We start from the raw sequence: 13,231 nt of genomic DNA, 5'->3' as shown, positions 1-13,231 counted from the left end.
TATTCGACGTATCGTCGATTCAGGATCAAACCGAGAGTTCCCTCATTCTAGTTCACTCTGGTAATGACAAATAGGTGTTAATTTACTAACCTTCATGATGCGATACAGATCTGTCTCCAGTAGCATCATCAGGACTTGAGTTTCAGGGTCTCCAAACCGGCAGTTGAACTCCAGGGTCATTGGGCCAGACTTGGTCACCATTAGTCCGGCGTATAACACACCTAGAAAGGAAATTATGTGCTTAGTCTAATCCTACAATGGCACCGATTCTAAGCACAACCTAATTTTAGAGTATTCCCACCCTCTTCTTACTATTGTAATATGAAAAGGACAGAAGCAGTTTGACATTTCTAAATTTAATTTTTAGATGGTAAAACCCGTGATTTTAGCACGCACTCGCGAACCTACTGTTTAAATTTGTATTGTGCACTAAAATTAAGAGTCTTTAAATGTGAAAGTCATGTTCCGTTCCTTTTTTAGCATTAGTAAAAAGAAAAGGATGCAGATACTCTAAATTTAGTTTAGAGAGAGACTAGAGAATCGGGGCCAATGTAGCATTTAATCCGCCCAGGCCGGGGGTTCGACCCCGGGCACGCACCTCTAATTTTTCGGAGGTATGTGCGTTCTAAGCAATCTAAATAAAAAGGAAAAGGTAACTAACTGACTTACTAACTGACTGATCTATCAACGCACAGCTCAAACTACTGGACGGATCGGGCCGAAATTTGGCATACAGATAGCTATTATGACGTAGGCATCCATTAAAAAAGGATTTTTTGAAAATTAGGTGTTTGAAATTTGTGTAGTCCACGCAGACGAAGTCGCGAGCATAAGCTAGTTAAACATCACTTGCTTTAACAGTGAAGAAAACATCGTGAGGAAACCTGCATGCCTGAGAGTTCTCCAAAATGTTCTCAAAGGTGTGTGGAGTCTGCCAATCAGCATTTGGGCAGCGTGGTGGACTATGGTATAAATATAATCTTTGAAATGTGAAGCAAGTGTGTGTACCTACTCAATTTTTTTTAAAAGAATATTTGCAAAGTTACTTGCTGACTAATATTTCTCTTTCCCTTCCAATTAAGCGTTAAGCTTGTGCTAGGAGTAGGTACGATAATGTGCAACGGGCGGGGTTAGAACCGGCGACCTTTCGGTTTTCAGTCCGCTCCTTTAACCGTTGAGCTATTGGTACTGATTCTGAGCACAACCTAATTTTAGAGTATTCGCATCCTCTTCTTACTAATGTAATATAAAAAGGACAGACGCAGTTTGACAGTTTTAAATTTAATTTTAAAATGGTAAAACCCGTGATTTTAGCGCGCAGTCGCGAGCCTACGGTTTAAATTTGTAGCGTGCACTAAAATTTTGAGTCTTTAAATGTAAAGTTCATGTTCTGTCCCTTTTTTAGCATTGTTAAAAAGGAAAGGATGCAGAAACTCTAAATTAAGTTTAGAGAAAGACAACGGAATCTGTGCCATTGATGCTCTAAATCTATAGTCCATATAAACACAAACCTTGACATTGTAATTTGTAGCTAACAACAATCAGGGCTTATTAGCTCATCTGTTTACTTACATCAACTACTAAACGCTACAAAACAACTTGAACGCAATTTTTTAAATCATTACTCCATTTAATACCACGCAGTGTGAAAAGCAACTTTAATGTTGATCCTACAAGGTTTCTTTTTGCGTATAACTAATCTAATTTAGTCGACAGAATTTGTTTGTCTCGTATTATCATTTATCAGCTCGTTAATTGCTCCCGGTTATCAATGGCGCCGATTCTCTTGTCTTTCTCTAAACTAAATTTAGAGTATCTGCATCTTTTTCTTTTTAATATTGCTAAAATAGGACGGAACATGAATTTTACATTTAAAGAGTCTAAATTTTACTGCACGCTACAAACAATAGGCTCGCGTCTGGCAGCTAAAGTCACAAGGTTTGACGGCTCTAAATGTTTAAACTGTCAAACTGTGTCTGTCCCTTTCATATTACGTTAGTAAGAAGAGGATGCGAATACTCTAAAATTTAGGTGTGCTCAGAATCAGTACCATTATCTTATAATACGGCGTAAGTCTCATACACTTGGTCTGGTCATTTAATTAATGATCTCCAATTTACTTTACGTTATCAGATATGGGTTTTACTTAAAGGTGAAAGTTGATATGTTCTGCATGGGTACCTATATGAAAATCTAATGATTTATAACCATGTTTGCATTACTGCACAATATGTACTATAGTAATCTATATTCTATCGTCATCAATATCAACCGTTTTAATCTTCTCTATATATAAAAATTAATCGCTGAATGTGTTGCTAAGCGCAAATCTCGAGAACAGCTGAACCGATTTCACTAATTCTTTTTTTATAATATTCCTTGAACTACGAGGATGATTCTTACGGAGAGAAAAAATTAAAAAATTGCCTGAAAAAGTCTAAAAACAACACTTTTCTATATTCCGATAAAAAGATACGTAACAATACTTTAAAGTCAATTTGAACTTTAATACCATACCATAAAGTATAAGTGTCAGTGTTCCGGGAAGGCAAAACAATTGAGTGACGTGTTAGGCGGTAAGAAGTTCGCCGGGTCAGCTAGTTATATCTAATTAAAACTATTTAAAAATTCATAGGCTTAAAATAGTTGATTTTTAATACACTTTCACATTTATTTGTAGTCCCTGTGTAATATACTTATTTATATAATGTTATGTTAGTCTAGTCATAGAAAGTGCCTCTACCTAAAATTCGTCTTGATTTCAAGATAGGCAGATTGTAGGCACATTTTAATATCGATAACGCAATCATTCGTCAGGTCATAAGGCAATCGAACGCGTAGTATAACCAGCATATTGAGCATAACTAATTATATTTTGTGACGTAAATATAGTTTTAAAATTGATAAGTAAATTACAAGTAGGATCTAGATTGTTTACTAGAAGTAATGATAATAGATGTTATATTCTATCTATAACATAATTACTTATTACTATACAGTGCGACAAGGCTCTCTTGGCACTTGAATGACATTGACAGGGGGGCGCTGTTGGAGAACAAAGGCTTAGAAAATTCAAAGAAGAACAAAGGGGACACTTGACGGCAACGTTAGTTCCGATTTTCCTCACGCGCCAAGATAGCTTTGTCGCACTGTAATTGCGAAAATGTGTCTGTCCGTCCTTTTAGGATTAGGATTATTACTAAGCCTTTAATGCTGATAGTTTTTTAAAATATTTATCTAGAATTCTAGAGTCTATTTATCTAGAGTCTTTACATAGAATTTGTGTAGTCCTTTAGCTATCAGCGTGTCCTCTCGACACATAGACACGCGCTGTTCTTTTCCATGTTGCTCCTCCAACTTTTCTTATATTTATGTCTACACTAGCTGCCCCGGCGAACTTCGTACCGCCTAACAGTCGATTCTTTTTCAGGATTTTTTTTAATTTTTCTCTCCGTAAGAACCATCCTCGTAGTTCAAGGAATATTATAAAAAAAGAATTAGCGAAATCGGTTCAGCTGTTCTCGAGATTTGCGATCAGCAACACATTCAGCGATTCATTTTTGTTATATATATAGAGATTTATAGCACGCTAAAGCAATAACCAGTGTTATCTGAGGTGACTGACTGACTAAATTTTTACATCACCTAACCGCACTTAACGTACACGTGTGGACTGTCGTGTTACTATGTAAACGATAAATTATTAACTACTGATGTCAAACTAAGCCATAGATTTATCTCTTTATGCAATAGTTTTAGCAGTGGTAGCTACTAGCTACATAAATTTATGTACGTTACAGCTCTTTTGGTCTTATTGATTCCAATAATAGTAATAATTATCACCACTATATCTTACAAATCTAACACCATACCAGACCATCAATAAGAGTAATTTATTACCTATTTTGAATAAATCATTTGACTTTTGACTTTTTGACTTTTGAATAGAGCCTCAATAGCTGAACGAGTAAAGGAGTGGACTGAAAACCGAAAGGTCGACGATTCAAACCCCGCCCGTTGCACTATTGTCGCACAAGCTTTATGCTTAGTTGGAGGGAAAAGGGGAATGTTAGTACTGATTTTGCATGGCTAACCTTCTTTTTAAAAAAAACTCTTGATCAGTAAGAGGAATGCTATAAAATACATAAACCGAATTTTAAGAAGGATACAATTTTGCACAAAATACATTAATCATAATACGTATCCGAAAAAAATTTACCAAAACAATGGAATAATTCAGCCGCCTCCCGATAACCTATACGGCAGCCTCAGAATCAAACCCGTACGACGTCGATTATTTACTTTTATTCATCCGTAATGATGAAAAAAAATGCTCATGTAAAGTCTGTTAGCTGACTTAGTGTCGCTACACCCGCAGGCACACTTAATATTTTGCTTTTATTATGTTATTTTTAACTGTTTGATAAATAAATGTTTACTATACGAAGAATTTCTTATGGTTATTGTAATAAAATACGAATATAAATAATTAACACAAGTTGGGTAGCGACACTATGTTAGTGAACAGATGTTAATATCATTGGTCCCTACGAGACACATATAGGTCGATCTGTTGGTAATGATGATCCATACTAATATTATAAATGCGAAAGTGTGTCTGTCTGTCTGCTAGCTTTTCACGCCCCAACAGTTTAACCGATTTTGATGAAATCTGGTACAGATTTAGCTTACATCCCAAGGAAGGGCATAGGCTAGTTTTGATCCCGGAAAATAAAAGAGTTCCCACAGGATTTTTAAATACCTAAATCCATGTGCACGAAGTCGTCGGTAAATACTTACCGACATAGATCCGCCGTACGGAATTCTCTTTTTTTATTTATATTCAGATACAAGTTAGCCCTTGACTGCCATCTCACCTAGTGGTAAGTGATGACGCAGTCTAAGATGGTAGCGGGCTAACCTGGAAGGGGTATGGCAGTTTTTATTAACCCCATACCCCTTTGGTTTCTACACGGCATACCGAAACGCTAAATCACTTGGCGTCATGGCTTTGCCGGTAGGGTGGTAACTGGCCACGGCCGAAGCCTCTCACCAGACTAAAGATGGTTCTGGAGAAACTTACCAACATATTTGATCCCCTCGGCTTTCAACCCGTCCACAGCGCGCTGCAACACCTGGTCTTTAACATCGGCCAGCTGTTCCGGCGTGATGAGTGGGCAGGGGCAGTACGCGCCCATACCGCCAGTGTTGGGGCCAGTATCACCATCCCCGATACGCTTGTGGTCCTGTGCTGGGGGCATCATTGATACTGTCTCGCCATCGGTGAAGGCCAGCACCTAGAAAGCGAATTTCCCTCCATTTAAAAAACTTCATTTAAATATCAGTCTTTAAAAGTAGACCGATATCTAATATTTAATCTATATCTATACTTCTATAATTTTAACTATAATACCCGGCTGAGTTTGTTGTGGGCTCTTCTCAGACCTGGGCGCGTTCGGAACCCTCGTAGCTTTAGCTTTAAGTTTGCGTAATAATTATCACCACTATATCTTACAAATCTAACACCATACCAGACAATCAATACGAGTAATTTATTACCTATTTTGAATAAATCATTTGACTTTGACTTAACGTTATAAATGCGAAAGTGTGTTTGTTTGTCCTTCCTTCACACCCTAACTAAGCAAACAATCGACTTGATTTTTGGCAAAGAGTTAGTTGAAACAGAGAGTAACATAGGCTACTTTTTATCCCGGAAAATCGAAGAGTTCCCTGGTAATCGAACCTGTTATAGCCCAACAATTTGGCAAAAAAAAAATTACTTGACTTACAAACAGGATATATATTACAATTTATAGATAAATAGAAAATTAACATAAATTATATATATAATTCAAATCTAATGTAAACATTTTATGTTTCTTTCATAAATTTGATCGCGCACGCGTTGTCACTCTATGAACAAGTATGTTATAGTTTTGTAAGATAACCTCTGCACAGTCCCAATGAACTGCTAGATGATGCGATGAATCAATACCTATTTACCAATTTGTTTGTAATGATGTGATGCTACTGGATTTAAGTTTTCAAAAACCCCATGGGAACTCTTTAATTTTCCAGGATAAAAAGCCTATGTCCTTCCCCGGGATGCAAGCTATCTCTGTACCGAATTTCGTCAAAATCGGTTAAACGGTTGGGCCGTGAAAGGCTAGCAGACAGACAGACAGACAGGCAGACACACTTTAGCATCTATAATATTACTATGGATAGCAAATACAACCTCCTTCAGCTCATTATTCAGGGGAAAATAGCCGGCATCTGTGGCCCTACCGCGGTTGTTTGACAGCTACAATGTCACGATCGCAATCATCTCTGATTGGTTAATGCTCGCTCACTATTGGCCACAATGCATTGTTGCTCATTGTTGCAACAAGAATCGCACAAATTCAGCCAATCATAACAATTGAGATTGTAATAATGATTGATGCAGGTTTTAGACAATCGCCCTACTGGTTGAAGAACATAGTGGCTCAAGAATTTACTCCAATGGTACGGGAAGAGTACCCGATCTCTTTTTCGCGCAGTAGCGTCCGAGGTGCAGATAAGCCCTAATGGTTGCCAACTTCCGATAGGAGACGGCACTTCAAGAAGAAGAATACAGAAAGAACGAGTGAGAGAGAGTGGCATGGCAACTAAAATAAACTACAGCGAATTGAAACAAACACAATTTTATCCAAACAATTTTACTTTAGTAATCGGGCCCCAAATTAATTATATTTGTCATTATGTTGACCCCTACAGCCGTTATCAGTGTAGGGACCACATGATGTTGCCTGATGTCATTGCTCATTGCCACCAATAATATTGTGTGTGATTAGTGATTACGTAATCAGGCACCCAAGCTATCCAGCAACTTTTGTGCGACGTATTTAATATAAACGCTAAGGCGTGGAAAGACCCTACCAGCGTCCGCACTTTCTGAAACCCTCAAGGCAAAACCTAGACCTCATCATTGCTTTTTATTACAGTAATTGGCCGAAAGTAATATACATCGAACTTTAGAAGGGATAGCAGATTTGTAGAGCGTTGTCTCAGTCGTTGAGACCGACAAAACCTCATATAGGCATGAGTGACAGAGACAACGCTCTATACAATGCCGAAATGTCGCACTTGGCCGGTTTTTTTTAAATTGTGTAATAAAAGCTTATAACACAATTTAAAAAAAACCGGCCAAGTGCGAGTCAGACTCACGCACCAAGGGTTCCATACTACAGTCGTATTTTTTCGACATTTTGTACGATAAATCAAAAACTATGATGCATAAAAATAAATAAAAATCTGTTTTAGAATGTACAATTAGCCCCTTTCCCTTTCATTTATTTTTATGCATCATAGTTTTTGAAATATCGTGAAAAATGTCTAAAAAACACGACTATAGTACGGAACCCTCGTTGCGCGAGCCTGAATCGCACTTGTTTTTAATTTTATTACATGTAGGTTAGGGTGTCCCTTATATGGACGAAAAATTTTTTTTTGCAGTTATCAAAACGCATACCCTCCAATTTTGTTTATTATACTAAGCTTAACTTAAATACAAAATTTTAACTTCCTACGTTCATGTTAACCCGTGCCGACAGGGTCCCAAAGTTTATGTAAGATGGTGTCTTTGAGTACTTCTTAATAAATAGCTAGGTCGTCGTAAATATGAATGTTGTATGTAAATATTGATGAAAAGACAAATTTAAGTAACACTTTTATTTATTAAACAGTTAAAGTTACATAATTTATTCACAATACTTTCTTCTTTTTTACAGACTAGAATCATCTTTTTGTGTTCTTGAACACAGCGTAATAAAAACTGCTTTTGCTGAATTTTCAAACTCGAAAACAAATTTTGCGCTTGATGGATACGAAAGCACTCAATGATTCAGCTAAAACAATAAGTAAAATTATAGATAGTTCGATCAGTTCCCGATAATCATCACGCATAATACATTATTGGAGTTTATGCTTAAAAAAACGTCGCCAATGCGTTAATAGTTGCGTCATAAAGATATTGTTTTACAAAATCACTGCATGTTACGATAGAACTAAGGTCACTGTTTTTCCAGTTGTCTTTAAACTTTTAACTAGGTGGATTTTTGATTAAAATACACTTAAGAACCAATTCATAAACATAATAGCGGCAAAGAAGAGTATCATCTCTCTATGTAATTTTTGTTCCAAAAGTACACAAGTTCCATTCAAGCTGCCTGTATTGGATGATGTCGTATCCCAGCACATTATTTGTACCTAACTTATCATTGAGGTTCTAGTCACAAAGTGCGTTTACAACTGTTTTAGCTTGATCTTTGTCAAATGAGATGTCCAGTTTTAGTACTGCAAGAAAGTACTGCTCCTTTTCTCCAAATGAAGTAAGGATTGGCAGGCATTCTTTTTTAGAACTTCTCACAGGCCAGGAAACAGTTTTCCATCCCAGTAAACAGTAACAAATTCGGGCACGTTATACTGAAAATTATTTTTTATGAAATCCGCTTTATCCTTTCCCATTTGTGTTCGAATTCGTTGAATAGAAGGTCCGTTGATTGGATAATCGTCGCAATTAAGACCTATTATTGGCAGGCATATCGTGTAGTTCTACTAGTTCTTGAGGTGGTATAATGCTGTGTAAAAGGACGTCAATTACCTCTGTGAAGACGTTTGCCTGAGCCACTTTTTTCTCTTCTTCAATCTTTCTCTGTCTTGCCCTTTCATCCTTTTCATGTAACTTTTCTCTACACCCAATAAACAACCTGGACATCACCACCACACCAGTGTGAATGATATCGAATAAATTATCCAAATCTTTTTGAAAACTCTCCTCGCAGCTTTTATAAGCATGTTGTGCTTTTTTGCACCCCTCGCCAGACTTGGTAAAGATCCACAAGCTTCTTTATACAGTTAGGAAGAGCTTTGGTGGGTATTTCAGCCTTTCCTCAGAATGTAATACACTCTTGAATGATAAGATTCGTGATTTCACTAACACTTTACTTGATTTCGCAAATGTTAAAACAGAACTGTGAGAACTTGACGGTTAGACGGTAATTTCGTATCAGTTATTTGGTGATTTACCTGAACAATTAAGAAAATACTTATTTACAACGCTTCTCCATTTCACTGACATCTTTAAAATATCAAACAATACGCGTTAATAATGATAGGTCGAGATAAATCGACAAATAGAGCGAGCGTGGGGCGGCACTTGCAGCGCAACTTGTATGAACATTTTTCCAACTCAAGTCGGCACGGGTTGCAGTTATCCAAATAAGGAAAAAATTGATATTAGAGTGTTTTAGGGTCAAATAAACAAAACTAGAGCCTATGCGTTAAAAAATTCAAACTTTGAAAAATAAGGGACACCCTAATGTAGGTAGTCAAAATAAAAGTTTCTTTGTTCTTTTTAGAGCGAATAATTTACTCACCGAAACCTCTTCACCTTCTAACAGCTCCTCAATAACGACCACTTCTCCAGCGGTGCCATACTTGGCCTCTGTCAAGATCTCGTCCACAGCTTGGCAGGCCTCCTCCTTCGACGAGGCAACCACTACGCCCTTACCGGCCGCGAGGCCTGACGCTTTGACGACCAGCGCTGCGTATGGGGCGCTAGAAAAGAATAGAAATCAGTCAAGTGCGAGTCGAACTCGTACACGAAGGGTTTCGTACCATCGAATCGAACCAGTGGTAAATTAATACTACCTGACTAATAAGTACTTGTAAAAAGTTTACATGAATAAAAAAAACATTATATTCTATTCTATCGTATAAGTCCCGCAAATTGCTAAAGTGCGTGTCAGCACTAGACTGAAGTTTCGAGCTGATAGTATATTTTTATTTCGGCTGACGTCATTTCGATGTTAATGAGACATGGTTCCAGAGCAATAGCAATTTGCGGGACTTATACCAGATTTTTTTGTCGTGATGTAAACGCAAACAGTTTTCTGATTTTTCGCTTTACTTGATAAGACATTGCTACATTGCATAGTTAGGGCCGCTATGTCGAGATCATCCGTGGTTGTCGTCTACCACGAAATCAAACTGGACTACTGTCTCTCTTTATACTGTGACTAGCTTATATGCTCGCGACTTCGTCCCAGTGGATTACACAAATTTCAAACCTCTATTTCACCCTCTTAGGGGTTGATTTTTCAAAAAGCCTTTATTAGCGGATGTCTAAATCATATCAGCATGAGAAATTTCAGCCCGATCCGTCCAGTAGTTTGAGCTGTGCGTTGATTGATCAGTCAGTCAGTCACCTTTTCGTTTTATATATTTAGATTGTGGATTACAATATGTCCTGCATAGTTGGGCTAGTCACATTTGAGATTGGCCTGCTGGCTGAAACTCAGCCAGGAGGACATCACAAACATTGTCATGTCATGATCAACCATAGAGCAGAAACAAAGAGGAGTTGGCCTAAGCAACTGTGCACTGTGATTTTCAACTAGGTCCTGACGTCATCACTGTGGGCGGGGCCTTAGTTAGTATGCTGTCTGCGTTCGTCAGGTTCACATATATTGAGACTCGTATTATCGGTGTGTTTTCGCGTTTTTAAGAACAAAAGGATGAAGTGTTGTGTTTTATCGTGTCAAAGTTATTCAGACAGACGTTCTGATGCTATGAATGGTATTACATTTCATTTGTAAGTAATTTTATACGTAATTTCTACACTTATTGACATCTAGTGTGAGATAGCTGAACTATGTAGTGACATCAATATATCGATGTTAGGTCGTTAAGCGAGTAGTTTTGCTACTAACCCGCAGATGGGAAATTGAGAAGTGGGCGGCGTTCCACAACCCCTCACCCCGCAAAATGTCACTCGATATTTCATAGGGAAATCTTAATACAACATCTCCTCTTCGTTTCTGCTCTATGTGATCAACCCATCACCGGCTCACTACAGAGCACGGGTCTCCTCTCAGAGTGAGAAGGGTTTTGGCCATAGTCTACCACGCTGGCCATGTTCGGATTGGTAGACTTCACACACCTTTGAGAACATTATGGAGAATTCTGAGGCATGCAGGTTTCCTCCCGATGTTTTCCTTCACCGTTAAAGCAAGTGATATTTAATTAATTAAAACGCACATAACTCCGAAAAGTTAGAGGTACGTGCCCGGGATAGAACTCCCGAAGTCCGATTAGAAGGCGGACGTCCTAACCACATACATTACAAGAACAAAATTATCTACCTTCTAATGAACTCCTTGGCAGCATCAGCATCAGTGAAGGACTTGTACCTCGCTGTGGGGATCTGATACTTCTGCATGAACTTCTTGGACCAATCCTTGTTAGCCTCGATCTGGGCGCCGCCTTTGGTGGGACCAAAGCATTTGATGCCCTTCGGCTGTAGGGCGTCCACTATGCCGTTCGCGAGGGGGTCTTCTGGGCCGATGACGACTAGGTCTATTGAGTTGCTTTTGGACCATGTTGCTAGAGCCTGTTGGAAATGAAAACAATCATATCACACTAATGATTTTAAGCTTATTTCGTGGAATAACGACATATTTTAATGTACCTATATAACCTATATAAGAGGGGAATTTCCCAAATTGACTTATATCGATTTTTATCATAACCTAAATGTCGATTTTCACGTCTCTAACTTCAAAAACATAGGACTTTCATACAACCTATTAACCGCCATTTCACCTCCTTAGGGGGGGAATTTAGTTAGATCCTTTCTTATCTAATACCTACCCCCTAGAGAGAACCTACATTTCAAATTTCAAGTAAAAATAACTATGGTTAAAACTTTTCAATAAAAACTTTCCCCCCCTATTTTACCACCCTTAAGGGGGAATTTCCCAAATTGACTTATACAGATTTTTACTATTTAAAGCTAATAACCTAAATGTCGATTTTCAGGTCTCTAACTTTAAAAACAGGACTTTCATACAACCTTCGACCCCACCTTTTACGCCCTTAAGGGGGGAATTTGACAAAACCGTTTCTTAGCTGACACCTAAGTCTTAGAAGGAACCTACCTTCCAAATTTCAAGTTTGTAGGCTTTATAGTTCCTGAGATTTCGTGATTAGTCAGACAGTGAGTGCGTGAATGGTATTTCGCTTTTATATAACAGTATTTTAATGTATTGAGTCCCGTCGCGACCACGACCCGTGCAATTGGTTTGAAATATCGACAAATAAAAACAAAAATTAATCGTAATACCCGTTATATATAACTCATTAAAATAAATCGTATCACACTTCACACTATGGGCCTTTGTGCACTCATCCGTATTCGGTTCGTATCCGTGATTCTTGAAGTGGCCGTCATACAAATACGTATATTAGATACGTATTTTTTACGCGGAACCGTTAAATCACGGATTAGTGATAAAAGGCCCTTTATATTACAGGACGGATTTGGCTGGGCATGCAAATAGCTATTATGACGTAGGCATCCGCTAATAAAGCATTTTTGAAAATTCAACCCTTGAGGGGGTCACATGAGGGCTTGAAATTTGTGTAGTCCACGCGGACGAAGTCGCGAGCATAAGCTAGTAAATATATAAAAGGAAAAGGTGACTGACTGATCTATCAACGCACAGCTCAAACTACTGGATGGATCAGGCTGAAAGGCATGTAGATTATGACGTAGGCATCGCTAATAGAGGATCTTTAAAAATTCAACCCCTAACGTGAAATGAGGGCTTGAAATTTGTGTACCTAGTCCACGCGGACGAAGTCGCAAGTCAAAGTCAAATGATTTATTCAAAATCTATATATATAAAAGGAAAAGGTGACTGACTGACTGACTGACTGACTGATCTATCAACGCACAGCTCAAAGTACTGGACGGATCAGGCTGAAATTCGGCATGCAGATAGCTATTATAACGTAGGCGTCCGCTAAGAAAGGATTTTTCAAAATTCAACCCCTAAAGGGGTAAAATAGGGGTTTGAAGTTTGTATGAAAGTCTGTTAGTTTTGAAGTGTTGATAAAGAAGTTTTGTTGTTAATATTTGATTAAAAATCAAACCTAAGGGTGTATAATAGGGGTTTAAAATTTGTGTAGTCCACGCGGACGAAGTCGCGGGCATAAGCTAGTAGGTAATAAATTACTCTTTTTGATAGTCAGATGTTGGATTTGTAAGATAGGTATAGTGGTGATAAGCATAAGCTAGTTTGATAAAATAATGCTTAGATAGTGGAACTTTCTAGAACAGAGTAGATTTCCCTTTGTTTGCAAGAAAGTTGTTATCTTAAGTTAGCAACAAATGATTGTCACT

The 13,231-nt window shown here is 38.0% G+C and overlaps 1 protein-coding gene across 2 annotated transcripts in view; it reads right to left on the bottom strand.

Annotated features, from left to right (window-relative positions):
* The window catches only part of Gart (trifunctional purine biosynthetic protein adenosine-3 Gart), a 39,932-nt gene that overhangs the window by 23,854 nt on the left and 2,847 nt on the right, over positions 1 to 13,231 (bottom strand). For both annotated transcript variants that reach the window (XM_069503595.1, XM_034975976.2), the window contains exons 2-5: positions 11,190 to 11,437; positions 9,423 to 9,603; positions 5,084 to 5,297; positions 91 to 221 (exon numbers count right to left, since the gene is read on the bottom strand). In XM_069503595.1, coding sequence (XP_069359696.1) covers positions 91 to 221; positions 5,084 to 5,297; positions 9,423 to 9,603; positions 11,190 to 11,437 — 774 coding nt within the window. The remainder of the gene's footprint in view (positions 1 to 90; positions 222 to 5,083; positions 5,298 to 9,422; positions 9,604 to 11,189; positions 11,438 to 13,231) is intronic.

Source organism: Maniola hyperantus, chromosome 15 (genome assembly GCF_902806685.2).
Source record: "Maniola hyperantus chromosome 15, iAphHyp1.2, whole genome shotgun sequence".
Taxonomy (NCBI): Eukaryota; Metazoa; Arthropoda; class Insecta; order Lepidoptera; family Nymphalidae; genus Maniola; species Maniola hyperantus.
Note: the sequence above shows the minus strand (reverse complement) of the source record. Positions and strands in the feature narration are given on the sequence as shown.